This window comes from Callorhinchus milii, unplaced genomic scaffold, assembly GCF_018977255.1.
Source record: "Callorhinchus milii isolate IMCB2004 unplaced genomic scaffold, IMCB_Cmil_1.0 Scaffold10, whole genome shotgun sequence".
Classification (NCBI taxonomy): domain Eukaryota; kingdom Metazoa; phylum Chordata; class Chondrichthyes; order Chimaeriformes; family Callorhinchidae; genus Callorhinchus; species Callorhinchus milii.
Window position 1 is genome coordinate 5,657,970 of NW_024704751.1, and position 23,065 is coordinate 5,681,034.

Genomic DNA, 23,065 nt, shown 5'->3' on the forward strand with positions numbered 1-23,065 from the left:
TCTAAGCTAACTTGCCTTGCTTTGTAGAGTGTCCAGAATCTGCACAGCAGAAAGAACAACAAATTACATTTACGCAGCGCCTTTCATGTCGGAAGGACGTCCCAAGGTGCTGGACAGTTAGGGGTTTGCACCCGAGCCGGGGGTTTGGAATCCAGAACGGAGGGTGGTGGAAGGTTAGTTTTGTATGAGTGATTTTTACACTGAAATCATTAGGGATCAGAGGTGAAACTGCAAACACACATTAGTGGCTAAATGAACTATTGTGTGGGGAGTTAATGTGCAGAGGGTTTCTCTATATAATGCCTTCAGGTTGTGGAACAAACACAACTTGTGACTCCAATCAAGATCATATTTTCCTCTTAAATTGCATTTAAACTATTACCCTACATGTTACTGTTTTTATAATAATAATCCCTGCGTTTGATCCAGTGCCTTTGATTTTGGGACGACAATTGAATACAATATGAAAGTACAGGTACATGTGAAATATTTGCTATATTAACATTAAAGAAAAAAACTCCAGAACATTCCCTTTAACTAATGGAAATGATAAACTTTATTCAGTCACCATGTAAAATAAGAGCAAGAACTGTAGGCACACATTTGCATGATAATTGTTACAACAGTTTAGAAATATAATTTGCATACACATATATATACTGGACAAAGACAGTTGACAGTAACACATAGACTTCACTTACAGTAATTTGAATAAACACACAAGACAAGCGACATAAGGTAGATATGCAAGGATGATTTGATACAACAGCAGTTGCATAAGCAAACTCATCAACCCCACAAATACTGTATTTAAAAAAAATTTAAACCGCAAATGCAAGAGAGCAATTAAATGATTTTTTTAAAAAAAAATAGCGAATTCCGATCCCGATACATTTTTAAATGACCTAAACATCAGGTTTTAAGTGCGTGAGCATACAATTCAATTGAAATGTTATCAAGCTTTTCACAAGTCACAGTTTTACACAAGCTGTGAGGGGTGTGTGTGTGTGTGCATGCATTCATGCACTGTGGGAAGTATAACTGATCAGTCACAAACGTGAAACTGTTTTGCAAGAATGTGAAACGAAATTCGATACTTCAACCCATCTTTTAAAAACATTTTCTAAAATAAAAGTAGGTGTCATAACTTTCTGTAAAAAATAATATTGACTTCACTTGCAAATTCAAACTGAAGACTGGTTATGTAAATTTAAAAAAAAGTTAGACAGCTATTCACCATTCCAGTTATTTCTTCCTTTTGGATTACTTTTGCATGCATCCCATTTACCTGCCTTTGTTAACAAGCAATGACCCAATGTGGAAATAAAAAGACTTCTCAAGGGAATAAGGCACCCTGAACGCAGAGGAGTAGTCAATAAACGGAATCAGAAGTAATGATCAATTTCGAATTGATCGCTTACAAACGACAAACGGTCTGTTCCATTCTGTGTTGGTCAAAAACGCAAACTAAGTCGTTCCAAATTATTTTTGTTTGTGCTCTTCCCCTTCAATAAACAAGCTATTTGTAAGCATTTAAAGCTAAACATCCTTACACGTTATAAATTCACAAATAACTTGCTTACTTATAAATAGAAATACCAATCACTCAGTCGTACGCACACAAAGTATATCATAAAAAGACGTAACAGTCCATTGCAGTCATGGAAACTCTTTCGTTATAAAACAATGTGTGTCACGCCTCACAGGCAATGATGAGCAATGGATAGATTTTTCTGACCTTTTATCACTTAGGCCTTTTTTTTTAAGCAGACCTTTCGTACAGAAAGATTAACGGAAAAACCTAAAGACTTTGAAAGGATTGCTGACATCAACACGCTCAGTTTTGAGGATCATTGCGTGTCCTGGTGTCTGTTACTCTGGCATGTGTTCTGACTCCTCATTTCCACTGGCTATGCTCATCAGCAGTCGGGCCAAGAGGTTAAGGGTTATCCAATGCATTAACATCATTCAGGTGGATGCCAGAATTGGCCCCTTCATTCTCGTTGAGTTCTGGGGTTATGCTTTTCAAAATCCGCTGTTAACGAAAGAAAAGTCACAAATTATTAATAATAATAATAAGAATCATCCACGCATTTAAATGACATTGTTGTCCAATGGGGCAGACTTGGCACATATTTAGCGAGTGCCTTTGTGATGCACAGTGTAAATGAATAGTACAAAACATATGTGGATAAATATTTGATCTTCAAACGTAAGAGAGAGGAGTTTCCCTTCTCTGCTGCTAGACCTCTGCTGCATACCCTTTGGATCTATATTATTTGTGAAATATTTTCAACAACCACATTCGAGTTGATGTAAGATAAGCAGGCAACTCATTTCTTCCTGATCCCAGACCTACAAACTGGTCCCATTTAATTAATTGATGTCTTACAAAGCATTTTAAATGCTTATATTTTGTTTGTGTGTGTGTGTTTGGAGAGAGAGAGAGATGTGTATGTACATATATAAAATGGATTGAAACGCCTTTTTCATCTAAGCCAATGTTGTGAAGTGCACAATTGTCAGGGCAAACGAAAAGTGATTGCGTTTATACTGGAGTATCAGCCTTCTTGTTGGGGGAGAGGGAGGGAGGGGGCGGAGTGGGGGAATACACCCAGGGTTAGAATTCATAACATGAGATTGGTCACTCAATCCACAACTGTTTGTCGGGACTCTGCTGTGCACAATTGACTGCCGGGTTTCGCCCACAAAATATACAGTCAGTTCACTTTACAATGTATTCTGTGAAGCATTTTGAGACGTCTCAAAGACGTAATGAGGCTCTATATCAAATGCAAGGATTATTATTATTATGAGCTATCCTCGTTGCTCCTAAACACGTTATCAGGCAGACCTTTGACGAGCAGCAGAATATTCCAATTTGCGAGGACAAGTACCATTGAGATCAAATAGGTCATTTCTCGTACAGTAATGTTTGCGTGTGCTGAACATTTTGTTCCCTGTTCCTCGTTCATTTCCCCAGTGGTAAATAAAGCTCGCTTCAACAACTGCTACGTACCTGTTTAAATGTTCCCGGAGTAATCACAATTTTGTAAACCATGTAGGTTGGGACGCAGATGAATGATGAAGTACCGATGCAGTAGCCAACCACTGCAGTCCAATAGGGGTAGGTATAGTTGTAGAGCTTAAGTACTGGGGGAGTTGACAGAAAGCTGGCAATGATGAACTGTTGAAAAATAGGACAACGGTTGTTAATGGAAAGATGGAGAAAATAATCCAATTCCCCCTCGACAGATTTACAGCCTCTCATACTCTTTTTGCCTAATAAACAATGACGCCAAACAGCATTTTGATTTATTCGACGGCTTGATAGGGCTGTTAAGATGCAGTACTCACACAATTAAGGACCTGATGTTGAGAAAAAAAAAGGCTATTTCAATGAGAAAGAAGTTTGAGTGTCTTTAAAAACTGAAGTTTTATTTATATCAAGTGCTCGCCGAGGCCAGCTATTCCATGGGTTAGATGTAGTTCAGACCTTATCCCTGGTCCTCCCCAGCATTTGCCTTGAACGCACATGTTTTTTCTTGAGGGATTATTATCAGGCTTGTGGAGTAAATAACTTGTCCAACGTTTCGCTCTGCTGGGAATCAAACTCGGGTCTCGTGCTCTAACCACTGAGTCAGAGGACTCAACTTTGCATTTATATATCGCTAATTGCATCAGGATCTCACCTCAAGTGCTGCTCTTGGAGCCGACTGGGAGTCAGAGCTGGTGTTGGGGGGGGGGGGGGGGGGGAGAAAGAGAGCCGACGGAGGGAAGTGGGGGAATGTGACCAAAGGTGTGGAGGAAGGGGTGGGGGAGGGGATGAGACGGAGGCACTTCCGAGATGCAGTTCCGAGAGTGGGGCAAAATGGCTGAAAATTTGACCCCAATTGCAGATTGATGAAGAGCATTACAACAATTAGTGTTTCGCCCACAATATATACAGTCAATCCACTTTAAGTATATCCTGTGAAGCGCTGTGAGACGCCTCCGCGCCATATCAAATGCAAGGATTATTATTATAGTAACTGAGACTGAATTACAGGCCTGGGCAATGGAATTGACGGGGAATGGACATGGATGTAAACCAGCCAGCATCACCTGGTTGTGGATCGGGTATTTTAATCACCGCAGAGCCAGTTTGTATTTATTTATTTTCAGGCTAGGGGCAGACATTAATCTCCGTTCTTTAAACCCTCACTGACAAGAAGTGAAACCATATATTATTACTTTTTATGCTCCTAGGTTCCTGAATAGTGGCTGAAACAAGAAGTCTTGAGAAACTACATCTGGTTATCTGCAAGTTGACATCCTTTACTGAGTGTGGGAAGGAGGTTGAAATATCTTTGAAGGTCAAATATTAGTATCCGCTTTATAATACGGGACATCCAAAACGATGGGATGTAATCTTAACATTGGAGCGAGGACAGTTGGCGAGATCCTCATACAGATGGTGGTGAAAATTTAGAGGTGGAATCTCCTGGGAATGTTTAAAAGGGAGATAGGTGCTTGGGGGAGGCAAGGGGTATAGAGGAGGGACAGGGGAAACTTGCAGTCTGGCTTGATTGCACTGTACTACACAGGGCTGTTGTTAGTAACACTGACATGCAGTGTGATGTTGAACCTCATTAATACAGAGTTGCTGTAAAAAGTCTCATCTCCACTGTTCGACTGTAAAAACTAGAGCCCACTGCAGTGCAATCAAAGATCTCTAACCTGAGGGTTTGGATCGAGCCCGAAAGACATGAACTAATGGCCCTTCTTCCTAATAGCAACATGAAATAAGCGTCAGTCATTTCAGTTGAGTTCAAATTAGACGGGGGTGGGTGGGGGGGGTTTAAGGGCAAACATCTGCGTGTCCAAATGAGCTTGTTTCATGGTAATTGGGGAAAAGAATGTTGGACGGATGGTCACACTGACCCGTGACAGACAAGAACAACAACAAATTACATTTGTATAGCGCCTTTCACATCAGGAGATCCCAAAGCGTTGGACAGTCTGCAATGAGTCGTTTAGATTTGACCCTTGTCACACTTGATCTGGCAGTGCTGTCAATTCCCTAACGCAAAGGTGCCTCATCTTGATAAGCACATACGTACCAGACGAACGCTCACACACCCACACACAGTGCCAAAGACTGAATCTTAACCCTGAGGTTAATCTTACCATGAGGAAAATTGGGCTGATAGCGACCCAGCATATCTGCCAGAACCAACCAGGGCTAAAGCCAAGCATTTCTTTGATGTCCCTGCAGAAGCGCTTCATTCCTAAAGAGAAAAGAAGGTGAAATTATCAACACAGATCAAAGTTCTATTTGCAGAAGCTGCTCGCTTTACAAAGTCTCCAAAAGAGTAACAACTCTTTATTGAAAACATCCGAGAAAGTGATTACCTAATAAATGTTTCACATGATTCATTTTAGCCTCTGCTAAACAGGTAACGCACACATTTTTTTNACTGGGAACACCTTGTGATGTGAGGAACGCTGTTATTAATATAATCAATCTAGTAATTCCATAACACCTGACAAACGAACACTCTCGTATATTTTGCTAATGAATAACGTATTTGGAAATATAGCTGCTATACTGGGTTTATAGTGAGCAGTGTAAACAGATTGCGTGAATTATGCTAAAGTCCAAATAGCTCAGCAACTCTGAACAGTATGGTTTTGTTTACAGTATAAAAGAGCTGTTCTGCCAATAACATTTAAAAACAAATCGATATCCGTGTGAATGCGGTCTTTCTCTTCCTTAGAAGCTCTCCCCTGCAGATTAACATTTACAGAGTGACCTATTTTTTTAAAAAAAAAGGAAAATCAGCACAATCCTGACTCTCATTTGTTAGCGTCTGACGCTGCCTGGAGATGGTGCTTAAACCCGAACTGGGAGGGGGTATGGAGACGAACAGAGGTCACAAGATCGGTTCAGATGAAGAAGATTCATTAACTCATCCGATCTCATTCCCTCTAAGGCACCCACCCAGCTATCTTCCTCTCACAGCATTAAGCTGCTTTTTAAATGAGTCTCAGTGTCCCTGGCCCAAACCACCCTTCCCGGCGACCTGTTCCGATCTTAAATTCCCCCCAATGGGTCAAGAAAAAATATTCCTGGTGTCTGTCCTGATATCGTCTCTTCGAAGAAGTGGGTTTTTAGGTGGCTTTTGAAGACAGAGAGGAGCGGGGAGCGAAAGTGGAGTCCTGTAGCTCAGTGGTTGGAGCACTCGCCTCGCAAGCGAGAGACCTAGGTTCGATTCCCAGACGGGGCAAAACATTGGTTTCCTTACTCCACACGCGCGCCTCTGTTTACACAGCAGTAAGTAGGAACCCGGTTGTTAGTCGATTAGCGGATTGCTTTTTCCGGGTTAATAATTCCTTCAAAATAAATAAAAATTATTTGGTCACTCAATCAACGACTGTTTGTGGGGACTCCACTGTGCGCAATTGGCTGCCGCGTTTCACCTGCAAATATAGTCAATTCAATGTTTACAGCATATTCTGCGAAGGGCTTTGAGACGTCTCGCAGATGTGATAAGGCGCTGTATGAAATCTAAGGATTAAGTGGTCAGGGAGGCAAGGGGTCGGTGGGGGAGAGTTAAGCAATGGCACAACACTCTGCCTTGTTATCTCCTGCTGAAACCGATCTTACCATAAAACCACGAGACAGCTATCGCTTCCAGAAACACCACAGTAATAACAGCTGCTCCCGTAGCGTATTCTTCAAACAGCTTCACAACGTATGCTCCGCCCTGAGAATTACATGGAGATCTTACTTTCGACCTCCAGTGTGCTGCTCACTGGTGTGTGTGTGTGTGTGTGTGGCGCTGTACAAAAGCTCACGGTAAACTTCACCTGTAAGAACGACTGGTATTTCTATTCAAATCTTTGTGGAATTTCTAATTCATAATTATTATTATTACAAAATATAAATTATCAATAATAATTCATTAATAATATTATCGTGCAAATGATCTTCGCCCCATAATAATAATTGTGCAAAGATGTCAAATATTTACGATCGAGGGTGAGATAACTAGAGGTGGGAAAAGATAACTGGAGCTGGGGTGAGAGCTCAACACTGTGCATGATCTCAGGATCCTTGCCTTTGGCGTCACCCTGCTCTCTGTCCGGCACACTCAATATACCAAACGGGACTTGATGTCAAACAAGCGAGATGTTTGACTTAAACTCGACAAACATCGAATTATTAGACGCGTCCACAAAATGATAAGAAATGACAGGAATTGACATCCTTATTTGCATGTGGGGCTGTTGATTGCCGCTAGAATCAGCTTCCGTCCAATCTATTTAAGCGCTTGATTCGCCAGTGCTTTTTAAGGTGATCCAAAGTGAGAGGCGCAGGAACTTTAGTCGGGACTCACGTAAGTCAGGGTGCTCAGAGCACCCAGGTAGCAGACAATGACCAGACCCAAGACGAGCCATTCACGGCGGTTTCTAAGTAACTCTGCATACTCATCCAACACTGCTGTCACCACTCCTTCCAAGCCTGCAAACTAACGGTGAAAAAACAAAGGTATTTACCATGTTGTTATTCTTTATGTTGTACAAGGACCTTTACCTGCGCGTATTACAACAACCCAAAGGCGGCTTTCAAATTTACTGTCCTGTGAACGTTTTAAGGTTACTGCATTGTGTGTCCTCTGCCTTCAAGCCCAGACCGACCTAGTGGGAACAAATAGACGCGTCAAATTTTTCGGATTGTTTGGTGAGGGAAGTATGCAGTCTCAGCATACATCTGTAACTGATCTCTTGTGTGCCCCAGCCTTGAAATAAGGGGTGACGTGTAAAGCCAGACTACTGCAGAGTGGGTGATGATGGGGGGGGGGGGGGGGGCGGGGTTGGGGTGACTTGTCTGTTTGCTTACCGTGCTGTCTAAGCCCAGAGTAATCAGCATCACAAAAAATATTATGGCAAAAAACGTAGACCCCGGCATTGTGGCTATCGCCTCCGCGTAAGTGATGAAGAGAAGACTGGCTCCTGGTGAGATCAGGAAAGAAGCTGGTTATTGGCGATCAGAAAGACTTCTCTTATACATACTCATCTCCCATTTCTGTATTCAAAGCTAAACATTCAGGACTTTACAACAACAATAACAACTTGCTTGTTATACAGCGGGCTAGCGCTCAACAGTGGTGGTGTCTGACCCTGAGCCAGGAGGAAGGGCAAGGAGGGAGGTGACCATAAGCACAATCAAAAAGGAAGGTCTTCAGATGGGATTTGACAGTGGGGAGGAAGGGGGCAAGGTGGGGGTATTGGGGGAGAAGGTTCCAGAGCCCTAAAATGCAAGTCTCCCTCTGTCCCTCTCTCTTCCCTCTAGTTGCACAACTGTGAGCCAACTGGCTGCCTCGTCGCCCTACAAATGCCACTATGCCACTGAGCAATTATCTGTGAAGCGCTTTGAGACATTTTGATGTTTGTTACACGCGCTCTATCAAATGCAAGGGTTATTCTACTTGTTTGCTGGAACCGTCTTAGACCCAGGCACAGTCGAAGGAGTAGGTCTTTAGGCAGAATTTAAGAACTGAGGGAGGGAGTTCCGGAGATTAGGGCCATAGCAGCTGAAAGCTCGGTCACTGCTGGTGGAGCAGAACAGGTTGAGTGAGCCTATTTGCTGAGCGGAGGCAAAGGAGGTGAGGAGGGGGAATAGGAAAAGGTCACAGATACAGGAAGATGTTTGAACGTGAAGGTGTTATCAATGAGGGCAGAGTGTTGGAAGGCTACCTGCCCCCATTAAGTTATGAAAGGTTTGGAGATATAATGTGGAAATGCCATCATACCAGTGTCTTTGGCCACATCTTCCACCTTTTCATTCCTCATCTCTGCCATGTAGCCAAGGACAGTAAATATGACGCAGCCAGAGAACAAGCTGGTCATACAGTTGATAGCGCTGGTGACCAAGGCATCCCTAAAGCAAAGAGACAAGTCACACTGCGTTGACTGAAGACAATTTGGGCAATGAAGCGTTTAACAAAGACTCACTTTGAATTTTGCAACGTTTGTCTGTGACACATTATCGAATACTTCCGGTCATCGGGTGAGCTTCATACAGCCAGAGCTGGGTTATATCATCAGGGTTTGGGAGCCCTGTGATTTTGCACTTAAAATCAAGAACTACTTTCTCCTTGAATTCCCTCCGACACAAAACAAAACATAAATCTAGAAGTCTTTAGAGACTTGGCAAGATGGGGCTGGGGGTGTGGTGCGGTGGGTGGGTGGGTGGGAGCTTGGGCAGCTATAGGCCAACCTGGCTGCGTTGGTGGCACTCTTAAATTAAGAGTGTGCACTCCATTCTACACGCAGAGGAATTTCCTTGTGTAGGTGGCAGATTCGTGGGCAGAGTAGAGGGAGGTTTACCCTGAATGTGCCCTACCCTGCAATTTTCCTCGAGTGAGGTTGGTGACATTGATACCGAGTCCTGCAGTTTACAGAGTAAGCAAATCTGCATTGATTTCCCCCTCTTAACCAACACAAACGGCAAGTCAGCAAAAACAAACAAAACACCCATGTGTGTGTGTGTGTGCGCGTGTGTGTGTCGTCTCAAATGGCGTTAACTCTAAAAAAAAGCGGGAGTTTTTTTTCCCCCCCAAAAAACATGGATAAATAATTCACATTAATTTTTCTTTTTACACACTGACTTGTAGAAGTTATTGTTAAACTTGTTGTAGCTGGCGAACGCCAGGAGCACACCAAACCCCGGTCCGAGCGAAAAAAAGACCTGAGCTGCTGCGTCGACCCACACCTGCAAACCGAGAGATGAGACGTTATTTCCCGAAACCCTCCCAACGATGCTGATGCAACAACAACAACAGCAACTTGCATTTAGACAGTTGGTGATAGCGATCCACTTTAGGGTATATTCTATGAAGCACTTTGAGACGTCTCAACGACATGCGAGATAAGGTTCTATCTCAAATCCAAGGATTATTGTTATTACTTATGATGGGGGTGGGGGGGGGTGGGGTGGGATGTGATTCCACATTGCGTACAAAATTTGGCAAATTCTTCAACACGTTTCCACCCCTTTGCAAAAACGTTTCTTTTTTCAGAGATGCAGGAAACCGACCTCAAAGTCAAGACCGATTTCGACAATTTGCCAAACCCTGGGAAAGTCTTAAAAATGCTGCACAAATAAAGTAACTCTAGACCCAGCTGGACTTTCTCCGCATCTGCGGAGACAGACAGGAAAACAAACAATTTCTTCAAAAAAAAAAAACCCATGGTATCACAAGTTCTGTTCAAAAAAAAAAGCGACGGCAAACCTTGCACTATCATCTCTTGCTTCTGCAAAGAATTTCTAGCTGATTAGTGATACTCGTGGACTCTAGTGACAGTGGCTTCCTTATTCCAGCATTGATGCAAAGACCGCAAAGCTGACGGGAAAGGTACTATTATACACGTAAATTGTTGGTGCTGTTCAGTGCTTTGAAGTGCCGAAGCAATGCGGGACTAGATCACGAGACTGCTTCAGACGAAGAAGGCCTTTTGGCCTATTTGATCTCATCCCTCCAGAATACCCACTCAACAACAACAACATGCATTTATATAGTGCCCTTCAGCACTTTACAGTCTACACAATACAGCATGAAACAGGATGATGTTACGCCCCAGTAGAAGAGACGCATTACTTAAGATTAAACTTGACTTGATCTTTGCAATGTCTATCAATCTACCTTCATCCGGAGTTGGTGTTTGATTTCTACGATTGTATATTTTTACTGTATTATGTGTCGCTAGAACACGTGGCAGGTATAAGCGCTGAACTTTTTTTTAACTTGTCCAGGTAGACATTAAAAGATCCAGTTGCACTACTCTTTTTTAAAAAAAAAGAGTTTGTCTTGGTGTCCTGGCCAGCAATCCACCAGATCACTCGCTTCACAGCTGTTTGTGAGATGTTGCTGTGCACAAATTGACTGCCGCGCTCGCCTATGAAATGCACAGTCACTTTAAAGTGTTTTGAGACGTCTCGACCACGTGATGAAGCATTTTACCGAATGCAAGGCTTATTCTCGGTACTATTTCCTTCCTCATGGGATAACAACTCCGTCTTCTTGTGGCAGCTCATAATAATAATAATAATAATAATAATCCTTGCATTTGATATAGCGCTTTTCACGTTGGGAGGACGTCCCAAAGCGCTTCACAGAACACACTGTAAAGTGAATTGACTGTATATTTGTGGGCGAACGCGGCAGCCAATTGCGCACAGCAATGTCCCACAAACAGTCGTAGATTGAAAATGACCAATTTATTATTGTTTTGTTTTTTGAAGGGATTATTATTAGGCGTGTGGAGTAAGGAAACTTGCCCAAGGTTTCGCCCTGACCTGCCTGGAAATGAACTCAGGTCTCTCGCTTGCAAAGCGAGTGCTCTAACCACTGAGCTACAGGACTCCACATGTTGTTCCCCAGAATATGGTCAATTGAAAAGCAATACCCTGCAAACGTTGGCTTCAGGAGAGGTAACATTCAGTCTGCGAGCCTATGAAAAAGTGTGCCTGGCCAAGTCAATACTGTATTTGCTTTCTTTTATCCTCCAAACACAAGCTGGCTAAAGTAATAACAATGTGTCCTGTTTAATTAAAGGGTAGAGTAAACCTTCGATGAAAGCACCACGGCAGGATTTTAATGCGTTTCCAGTAACACAGGGCGCAAACAATTTTGTGGTCACATTTTCAGTTCCTGTTTGGATTTCTGTCTCAGTATGAGTGCTTTCATCATAAAGAGGACCTCCTGGCAATTAAGGTAATAAATAATAATTAACAATAATCCTCAGATTTGATATCACGTCTTACCCCTCTCGAAGTGCTTCACAGATAATTGCTGTGAAGTGTAGCGAGTGTGTATTTGTAATTGAACGAGGCAGCCAATTTGCTTCCCACTAAGGTTCCTCAAACAACTATGAAATTAATGAACTCTTTTATCCTGATGGGACTGTCGGCCAGGACACCGGGAGAAACTCTCTCCTCTTTTCGAATAGCGCTGCAGGATCCTTAACGTCTGCTTGAACAGTTAGACTGGAACTCAGTTTAACGTCTCATCCTAAGGACGGCCAATGCAGATGTGCAATACCGGCAATCTATTGCAGTGCTCTGCAAAATTAGCGTCAAACATCTTTTAGGCCGGCTTCAACACCCTTCCATTGAACCACACGGGCTTCAACCACTGCTGCGGCTGTGTAAAAGGAGGTACGTTGGTCTAACCTAGTGAGCCAGTGGTGCGGGAGCTAGAGGCAATATGTTTCTGGTGTTTTACCCACCTGCCTGGTTAGAAGTTTACTCCACTCGGGCTTAATGTAGAAGAGAATCCCTCGCCAGGCTCCAGGCAGCGTAGCTCCGCGGATCAAGAGAATAACCAGCACCACGTAAGGGAAAGTAGCTGTCACCCTCACCACCTGCAGACCCGAAAAATACAGAGCAAATTTGTCTTTGCTGTAAAACAATACAAAACTCTTTTATATATTTTGTGTGCTCCACAAGTACTTAGACCCAACATTTGCTGCTAGTCTTTAAGTCTTCGTGGAGAATCATTTATATCTAATATATATATATTTATTACAATATATATATATTTATTATATTATATATAATGATCCTTGCATTTAATATAGTGCCTTAATATATCATGTCATTGAGATGTCTCAAAGCACTTCTCAGAATGTATTGTAAAGTAGATTGACTGTGTATTTTGTGGGCGAAACACGGCAGCCAATTGCGCACAACGACGTCCCACAATTTACATTTGTAAAGGATACCGGGGGGAACTCTCTTCTATTCAACATAGATTCAACAGCCTCCCGTTGCTCCCAGTGTAGATCCACAATGTGAGTCGGAGGATTCCTGGCACTTTACTCCAGCTAGTGTCCCTATCTACAGGATAGGAGGATAAAGTTCAGGGGAAAGAACTCTCTCTTTGTTGACAATCAGATATTTCGTCCGCTGAAGGTCAAAGAACAAGTAAGCATGAAGGGAATTTGGGGCAGTTTAATAGTTAGTTGATGCAAACTTTTTTTTACTGTCTCGACGTCCCAACAAATTTATCAGCTGAATTAATATGCTTAACGCTCAGCTTGGCTTTCTACCGAAGATTGCTAAATAAGTTAAGTTTCCGCCCGGGAATCGAATCCCGGGAATCGAATCTGGGTCCTCTTGCTTGCGAGGCAAGCTTGCTAACGACCACGCTACAGGTGGGCTGTCACAGTTTGGGCTGTCCCATTTCACAGCCGGCTTTGCCTTCATCCACAAAAGTCACCGCACTTTACAGTATATCCTGTGAAGCGCTTTGGGATGTCCTCCTAACATGAAAGGCCAGGGTTGGTAATGGCAAACGTAAGGATTATTATTTGGGAACTGAGCTGTCTGGTGGGGTGGGGTGTGTGTGTGTGTAGGTAGGTAGGGTGTAGGCGATGTGAGGAGCGGAGTGGGTTTGTTCTGAGCAGTGATCGCAGGCAGTATCTGCAGAAGTGCTTTTCTTCCTCTCACTCGGCTGAACAAAACTAATGACTTGCTGGAATGGATGTTCTACTTTGTGGGCTCGTTGGTGCTTAGGGTTGCCATGTGTGCAAATCCTGCAGGAGACTCAGTTGTAAGGATTCAAAATTAAAGGCCACATGCTAAGCGTGCGAAACGCTGCAAAAGTAAATTAGCACAGCCAGATGCTCATAGCTTTAATGTTCAAACAGCAACAAGAACAATTTGTGTTTGCGCAACCCCTGTGCCCAATTGTTTGACTAGATTTAATGTAAGTGTCAGCCCGGCTCAATTGGTAGCACTATCCCCTCTGATTCAGCTCATCCTTGACTGTCCAGCGCTTTGGGATGTCCGCCTGACATGAAAGGCACTACACAAATATAATTTGTCGTTGTGGTTGTATCCTGTGAAGCAATTAAGAGACGTCCTCCCAGGCACTGTACCAAATGCAAAGGTTATAACTGCTACCCAGACTTTACTGGCAATCTTCCGGCTGATCGATAGGAACCTGCTGTTAGAATCATGGAATTATACAGCGCAGAAGGCCATTCGGCCCATCGTGTCTGCGCCGGCTGTTTGAAAAGAGCTTTTCCAAACCAATCCCACTCCCCCACGCTCTCCCCTATGGAGCTGTGTCAGGCACACACCGTGCCCTGCTGTACAGGTCCACCTACCTTTCCAGAGGTCTTCACGCCTTTCCAAATGCTGAAGTAGACCACCGTGAAGATAAACAAGAGGCAGAGCGCGAGCTGCCAGCTGACTCCGCCAAGGTCTCCGAGACCACTCGATCGATGGACCTGAAGAACTTTGCGACTGCGGCAGAGAGAGAGAGAGACAAAACAACGCCACACATTACAACGCCGTTTGCGAGTAGGAAACCGAAGCGCCTTGAGATGCCTCGACGGCGAGATGAGGCGCTACATCAAATTACAATCCGAGCTTGAAAGAAATGCAATTTTTAAAAAATAAAAACTTTTTTCTTAAATCTTCGCCCCTCCCTTCCGTCTTTTTTCGTTCTTTGCGAATGGCGTCGAGCAGCTGGATAGGGAGGTCAGGTTGACATCTCTCCGACTCTTTCCCAGTTGTCATTCTCTGAGCAGCAGCCAGATACAAACACGCTAATAGACCTTAAACACGCTTGTGTGTGTTTGTTTATTCGGTTACGAAATCGAGAACTTGAATCTACGTTTCAGCGAAACAAGGACAATAATAACAATAACATTTATTATTATTATTATTGAGTGGAAAGAGAAAGGGGGCGAATGGGTAGAACGCGGAACCGATCGGAGACGGGTTGATACCTGCATTGGGTATCAGGTTCCATGTCAAGCCTTTTGAGAGAAAAGGTATTGAGTAATAACACGATAAAGGTTACAGTGATTACGCACCACAGGATATTATTGCAGTGGCTACTGCCAAGGTTCTTTTTCTACACAGCTAATCGTTTGAAGGCAAAAAAAAAATCTTAGAAATTGGTCCCTTTGGGATTTACAATTTTCCTGTTAAAAACTCTGTAGGAATTTTGGACAGAGCATCTGAACGAAACGTTGACCCTAAAGCTCTAGGCAGTTGCGAGTGTTGTGTCTTGGGTTTCATAAGAGGTTGGTGTTTAATAAGGATGAGCTGGGCTTGGATCATGAGAGCAACATTAAATTTAGATTTAATATCCCCCCACAAAAAATCCTTGAGAGGGACTGGAGATTAGAAGACATTTTCCTGCACAGTAATGAATCTTGATGTTGTTTCAACTGTGGAGTCCTGTAGCTCAGTGGTTGGAGCACTCGCTTTGCAAGCGAGAGACCTGGGTTTGATTCCCGGTAGGGTGAAACCTTGGGCAAGTTTCCTCACTCCACACGGCTGATAATAATCCCTCAAAAAAAACAATAATAATAATTTCAATCCACGACTGTTTGTGGGGCGCTGGTGTGCGCAATTCGCTGCCGCATTTCGCCCACAAATATACGGTCAATTCACTTTACAGTCTATTCTGTGAAGCGCTTTGAGACATCGAGAAGACGTGAAAAGCGCTTTATTAAATGCAAGGATATTATTATTATTATCAACTCTTCCAAAAAAGGGTAAGGATCTCGGTAAGGATTTGAGAACAGCGTTGGAGGGTTTTGGTACAGGCGTGAAAGGCGCTTACAATAAATGCAAATTGTTGTTGCGTGAATAGAAGGAAGGAGGTTGGGTTTGAAGAGTGAGACATTGTCGGGGTTGGAAGGAATATTACGAGGTTCCTATTCAGGCAGAGGCTTGACCTGGGATATAGATCGGCCAAAGGCTGTATCCACTTACATGCACTTACGTAAAAAATTCTTCTGCCGGAGATGTGGAGCTCTTTGTCCAGGTCGTATTTTTCTTGTGGAAATAGTTGGTGCAGTTCAGAGTGTTCCACCCGTTGTTACACCTGGCCCAGGGGAGCTCAGTGGTAAATGAGAAGTAGAGGTAGTAGACAGCCCAGGACATGATCGTGTTGTAGTAAAAGGCGACGAATAGAGAGATTATACAGATTGCGTACCCAATCCCTGCGGGAAAACAAAAGAGGCGTGTTTCTGTCATGTTCTCACGTTGATCCGGGCGTTCCGAGACGCTAAGGGCGCTATATATACGCTAGTTGTTGTTGTTATTATTGATTCTTAGCATCGTCCCTACTCTGGTACTGTCAGTCGATTTCGTTTTCATCCTCAGCGCAAGCTTACGGCTGAGGAAACCCCCACAGGGTAAATAAGAAATAGAATTAAGCCTCGCTTTTTTTTCTCAGAGAACAAGAAGAGTTAGTTGTAAAATGGGGGCAATTTCAGGACAGGCACCCAACACCAAGCAACAGCAAATTACATTTGTGAAGTGTTTTTCACGACGAGAGGATGTCCCGAGGTGCTGGACAGTCAGGGATTCGGACCCGAGCTGGGGTTTGGGATAAGGAGGAGGGGTGGGGGGGTGGTGGCAGGGAGGGTGGAGGGGTAGGAGCATGACCTAAGGTGCGGTCGAAGAGTAAGGCAAGGAGGAAGTATCTTTTTTTTAAAAAAATAAGCTTGATGCAGTGATGGTGAGGGTGGTAGAGTGCGCATTCTGCAAGGATGAGATCAAACGGGCTAAAAGGGCCCTCTTGATCCGATCTGATCTGTGGTCTTTGCTGTAAGCATTTAAAATTGTTCCATTTGTGGAAGTGAATGAACAGGAACGAGGTTACAAAGCACAGCCTACATTTCACTAAATCCATTAGTGCTAAAGACTCTTCTGGGACCATGTAGAGGACTTGTTCACTGCATTATAATTCATGGTCAAAGCAAAGCCAGAGATGTTTCTGACGGTTCATGGTGTGAAATGCAATTATCACTGCACATCAGGAAGACCTCAGCACTGATTCCCTTATCTGCGTTAGCTGAGTTAAGTGATCTGAGCTGGGTAACAATGACGCTGCTACAACTGGTGACTGGTGTTAGTGGGAACATAGGAACAGGCCATTCAGCCCCTCAAGCTTGTTCCGCCATTCCATTAGATCATGGCTGATCTGTGCCTCAACGCCATTCACCCTCTTTTGCTCCATATCCCTCTATCTATCTGGGGATAGGGAAAATTAATCCATCTCCTCCAAGTTATTCAATTTTGTTTCTTCCCTATTTTCTACCGCACGTCACCTGTTTGATGCTTGTTCCAATGCACAACACTAAGAATTGGGTGTTTGATTTTCAGATGTTTTTACACTACAACCTTCTGCAGCTAGATCATAGCAATTCTCTTTTTTTCCCCCCCCCCCTCTTAATTGGCTTTTATGGCTGAAAATCGTCAGAGAATTACCGCTTATTTGATGACTACAATACAAACTGAGCGTGGTGAAGGCGATATGAGAAATAACCTTACCTTTGAAAATTGGGCATATTTTCCTCCAGATTGAAATTGCTCCATTTCTGTGGTACTGCCCGATAGCCAACTCCATATAAAACAGAGGTATCCCACCAAACACTGCCATCAGGAGATAGGGGATAAGGAAAGCACCTGCGATTTAACAAATTGATCAATAAGTAAAAATGCAGAAAGGAATAACACAAACCAACAGGAAAAGACTATAATCACCACAAGATGACAAGGAATGAAGAGTTAGATCCATTTGATCATAATTATTATTTTAATTGTCATAATGATCAATCATTTCATCCTGTGTTTCCACAATACAATATCCTACCCATATGGAGGTGGCGGGAAAGCTGGGTGGGGTGGGGTGGTGGGTGGGGAGTCGGGGAAGGAATAGGATAAGTGGAGGCTCCTGGGCTGTACAGTAAAACCCACATAAATCATATCAATCAGGACCATCATATTTAATATGACTTACCATCATATTTAATATGACTTAATATGACTTATATATGACTTATATTAAAGTCATATTTAATATGACTTACGTGAAATCTGAGTTACAGGCAAAGTGCATAAATTGTATAAAATCGGATTTATTTAATAATCTACATTGTGTGCACGTAATTCAATGCATCCAGTAAGTGGATGTGCTCTGACAGGTTTCCTGGGATTCATTGACTCTTGAAAAGTCGCCGAATGCGCACTTACTGGGAAGCGTTGGAATCACATTGAATCGCGGAAAATCAAGTTCTTCTGCGCCTGCAGGCGCTGAATGGGGAATAGGGTAGAGGCATGACGAGTTAGGAGATGATTTGCTTATAAAATATGACCCAGTGCAAAAAAATCTAAGTGGTTTTGATAGAAAACTGAATGGGACTCGGGTGTACGTACGAGTCTTAGGCGATTATATCATTTATAAAGACTTTTGTGCGTTTTACTGTATAAACATTGGCATAGGCTAGGTTGAGCAACCGGTTTCAGATATATATAATATATATATATAGGTGCAATGCAATCTACATGATTCTATGTGCTGTCCATCGATAACAGGATTGGATTTGTGTTGGCTCAGTCTCTCTCTGTGGTGTGTTCAACTCCAATATTAAATTCTTACGTTGTAACCTCAATCCCGACTGATACTGTAGCTTGTCTCATCTCACCTAAATGGAACCGACTGCTGGATGGAGCGCTTTGCAAAAGCATGAACCTGCTTCTATCCTACAGGGGTGAAAGACCAACAAGGCAACAAGCATCGCTTGCCAAAGTTCACCTTTGATTTTCCAATTACCAGGCAGTGTTCAAGTCAACCCTAAGTCCAGGCTTCAAAGCATTCTCTATTTCAGCTTCTGTTTAAACTGAGTTATCTAATGGAAAGGTCGAGACCCACAGCTCCGGACGTCACTGAGACTCCGAGAGAAAACTGAAAGACAATTTCACGCTGTCAGTTTGTCAGTGGAGTTAGAAATGTGATGAGAAATGTAGTCAAGCTACGAACATGGCTTTATTGAGCTGTTTATCAGGTTTAGGTGCAGGTGCTTTCAAAGGTTTCTCACTGTAATACTCATTCAAAATACAAGTTCTTTTTGGAAGCAGTGTCTAACATGAGTGCATTGAAAACACTGGAGGGGAAAAAAATTGCAAAGTTACTTTGACTTTTTTAATATATATATATATAGAGAGAGAGAGAGAGAGAGTTTGCATTTGACCCATTGATACTAACTGATCTGATCAAAATGGCAGCATTCCTATTTAATAGAAGAAATACAGATTACAGCAGCCTTGAGGAATGGATTAATGCAGATGGATCTACAACAACAACAAATTACATTTAGATAGCACCTTTCACATCGGGAGGATGTCCCAAGGTGCTGGATATTCGCTTTATTTTAACTTGAGCCATAGATATTCAAACATGCGATTTACAAGCTACATTCACCATGGTCACATTTCCCTCAATACAATAGCGTGAACTCGGGGTAGAGATTTCAATGTATTGTTAAGTTCACTGGGTTTACATTGGCCATTGTATACCTGCATTGCTTCAGGGAGGGATTTGGGCATAAAGCCACAACCACCCAATCCATAGGAGAGTTCCAAGGCACCACATCCCCCTGCCAGCCCCATTAAACACCATAAAATAACCTGGAACATTAATGTTAACCCTGAACATTCAGAGCATAACTTTCCCTTCATAGATTAAACCTATTCTTCGCTTAACCTTCGCAACAATAGGATAGGGAAACATTCAAATATGTCACATTTCCAGTCAATATTTAGAACTTCTTTATTGGACTAATGGGTCTGAATGTAATATCCTCAGACTCAAGAAAGTCCATTTCGGCCCCAGGAATGTTTTTCTATTCATGAAAGCGGATGCTTTCAATGGCCATGTTCACAAATGAATCCAATTAACAGTGGGGCCCTCAACACGGAAATATATTATGTTTCACTTTTGACAGCAAGAAAGTTAAATAATCCTTGCCAGTTTATAGGGAAGGGTGCATAGGCAGCAATCAAATCCTGAGGATATCCTTTCTCAATTCTCCTGCAATTGCTTAGGTCTCGAGCATTTACGCCAACACCTTGGCTCTCGCCAACCTGGATCTAATTCCCTCGTGAATTAGATAAGCAGGTGAAATACTTTAGAGATAGTTTGATGATACAAGTCACAAGTTCCACAGAAATGTCCCTGTATCTGGAATGGAATGTGCGCTCTCTCCCTTGAGGGATGTAATAATAATAATAATAACCTAGCATTTTGATATAGTGCCTTATCACGTCTTCGAGACGTCTCAAAGCACTTCACAGGACATACTGTAAAATGTACCTTGCTTATCTAATTCAAGAGGGTATCAGATGCAGGTTGGCGGGAGCCAAAGCTTGGAGACCCCAGATTGTGTGTTGGGGGTAACTGCTGAGGACCAAAGCAATTGCATGGGTGAAAGGATATCCTTCAGGTTTTGACTGCTGCCTCGGCACCCTTCTCTACAGACTGTGCTGTGTGTGCTTGTTGCAATATATACTGCTGTGTGTGTATACATGCTACAGTAAAGTGGTGATATCAGCGAATTTGCAACACTTCAGTAAAAGTTATGAAACCATTTACAGTGGTTAGCATAACTCCGTGGAGCTGTCATTGCTGTCACTGTTTGTGGTGAACGAGCCTTTGTGAAGTGTCACTGCAGTCAGACCAAGTGTTGTAAACGCTGTAAAGCACAAGTAATCTCTAACTCCAGGTGTCCACGGAAGCCTCGCTTGTATCAACATTTGACCTATCAGTGACTCACCTCCTCCGTTTTGATAACAGATGTACGGAAAGCGCCACACGTTGCCCAGGTCGACGGCGTAGCCTATGACGGAGAACAGAAAGTCTGCTTTCTTGCCCCAGTTCTCTCGGGGCAGCTGGAGTCCACAGGTGCCTGAAGGGAGGGGGCGCTGCAATTCGTTGGCATCTCCATTGCTGTTGCAGGCGACGGGACTCTGGACGGCCGAGCAACTATTAGAGAAGTGGACGGATTCCTCTTTCTCCCAGAGGCTGGAGGTCACTTTGCCCCCGCTCGCTTCCGAGGCTTTGTGGGACGAATCGGGGCTTCTGCACAGAACCCCGTTCTCTTTGTAATCCTCGTCATCCTTGAAGGGCTCTATCTCCTCCTCCGAGTATAGTGGAGAGATCTCGCTTTTTAAGGGAGGGATCACCTCCATTGCCACTGCTTTACGGGGCCGATGTCCATTTGTAGCCAGAACTATCGTGGGGGGGTGGGGTGGGACACTGGGAACCAGTTAACAAGCTGAAGGCTGTCCTCACTTTTGCTCCTGCTCTGAACGTACGCACCTGCAGATCACACAGCGAAAAACAGAAAGTACACCAATTTTAACATGAGCAAATGCAAGCAATACATTTCTTATTGAGCTTCCGAAGCACCATTCATCCGTACGTCTGTCCAGAGATAAGGCAGGTGAAGATAAAGAGGAATTGGCACAGTTTCCTCAATTCCCTTCTTAAAAAAACACTTTGTAAATATTATTGCCGCTCAGCAAAGCCTTACGTGTCCTGTCTTGCTTAGTGTCACTTTCACTGGGGAACAAAAGGAACCAAGATTGTTTTCAAAGTTTTTTGGGACTTGGAAATATTTTTATGGCAGCTGGGAGGGTGGGGGGTTGGATGGTGGGGGATGGGGTAAATAGGAGGAGGTATGTGACCTGCTTTGACTTGTCAGTCTTTTTCCTTTTGTTAAAATATTTTTAGAATGCTTTATCTATTCATTTTCCTCGCTATCTTATGACATATCATCATCTCAAAGCGCTTCACAGAATATACTGTAAAGTGAATTGACTTGTCTATTTTGTGGGCAAAACGTGGCAGCCAATTGCACGCAGCAGCGTTCACAAATAGTCGTGGATTTATTTATTTGTTTCGTTTTTGAAGGGATTATTACCCCCGGAAAAGCAATCCTCCAATCGACTAACAACCAGTTTCCGTATTACCGCTAGGTAAATAGAAGAGTGTGGAGTGAGGAAACTTGCCTAATGTTTCGCCCTGCCCAGGAATCATACCCAGGTCCTCTTGCTTGTGAAGCGATGGCTTTAACCACTAAAGTACAGGACTCCATAGTATAAGTAACATTATATCGTTCAGACTCATGATGATTTGGGAGTGAGAACGATTTACTAAAAAACTCAACATTTACAATATATATTTTGTTAAGCGCTTTGAGACGTCTCAACGACGTGGTAAGACGCTATATCAAATGGAAGGGTTATTATCATTGATTACAATATGAAATACTTCAATGAGACATTTCCATGTTGTAGATTGCTCCCTTTAATTTCCTATTTTCCTTTTTGTTAACTTTAACCTGCGCACAACCCTTTCTTTTGAACTATTTGGGTTCAGCCTTTAAGCTAGTTTGGATTTCCTTATTTAGTCAATTTAGTCCCAAGTTTGCGATGTTTATTTTTTTTCTCCCTCTCTCAGATATATTTTCTTATCTGTAAAAATGCTCGTTTTTTTTGTACGAAACAAAAATTTCTTTGTGTATTTTCCAGTTCTTCATCCCATTTAATCCTCTCTTAGAAACTTGTGCTGCCAGAGACATTCACTGTAATGTTATGTTTGGCTTCAACCTTGAGTACAATGTTCAACGATTCAATGATCAATGTTCAATGATCACCAGGGTTCAAATGCTCGCCAAATTTCAGGCTGACTCCTTGATTTGACAGTCATTTTTTTAATTTAATGGTGGCAATCAAAACTGTGGGAGGCAGAAATTGGGTGGCAATATTTTGGGATTTCTAACCATGCTATTCAGACCCCGACCAAATTGTATATGGGAAAATTTGCAGGACTTTCCACAAAATAGACAGTCAATTGACTTTACAGCAAATTCTGTGAAGGGCTTTGAGACATCTCAATGACTTGATAAGGTGCTATATCAAATGTTAATAAATATTATTAATAAATCTGTTCACAGAATAAAATATGCAGCCTTACCTCTTAGCAAAATGAGGTGAACTTCACAAACAGTCGGGAGCACCTTTGAATTGCAGCATGCAGCAGAAGCCAATCAACTGCAAATCGCTTTACCACTTTAGAGAGAGAATGAGAGAGAGAGAGAAAAAAAATTGAATTATATGTGTCCGCCTACTTCTTTCACCGCTACCCATTTGACTGAGCTATTTGAATTCCAGCCCAAATTTTGCATGCATGCTGAATTGCATGAT

At 42.8% G+C, this 23,065-nt stretch overlaps 1 protein-coding gene across 2 annotated transcripts; it reads right to left on the reverse strand.

Annotated features, from left to right (window-relative positions):
• Positions 1-538: 538 nt before the first annotated feature.
• Positions 539-22,927, reverse strand: LOC103183344 (sodium-dependent serotonin transporter). Of its 2 annotated transcripts, XM_007900781.2 has the most exons (14): positions 22,836-22,926; positions 20,632-21,176; positions 17,351-17,485; positions 15,795-16,014; positions 14,161-14,299; positions 12,277-12,411; positions 9,657-9,760; positions 8,799-8,926; positions 7,886-7,998; positions 7,383-7,514; positions 6,650-6,749; positions 5,170-5,270; positions 3,020-3,187; positions 539-2,035 (listed from the first exon to the last, which is right to left on the reverse strand). In XM_007900781.2, exons 2-14 carry the CDS (start codon positions 21,044-21,046, stop codon positions 1,940-1,942), a joined length of 1,986 nt encoding a protein of 661 aa, XP_007898972.1. In that variant the 5' UTR covers positions 21,047-21,176; positions 22,836-22,926; the 3' UTR covers positions 539-1,939. The 2 variants fall into 2 exon arrangements, with proteins under 2 accessions (XP_007898972.1, XP_042194404.1); XM_042338470.1 differs by lacking the exons at positions 539-2,035; positions 3,020-3,187; positions 5,170-5,270; positions 6,650-6,749 and adding an exon at positions 6,756-6,852 and having other exon boundaries at positions 22,836-22,927.
• Positions 22,928-23,065: the final 138 nt, after the last annotated feature.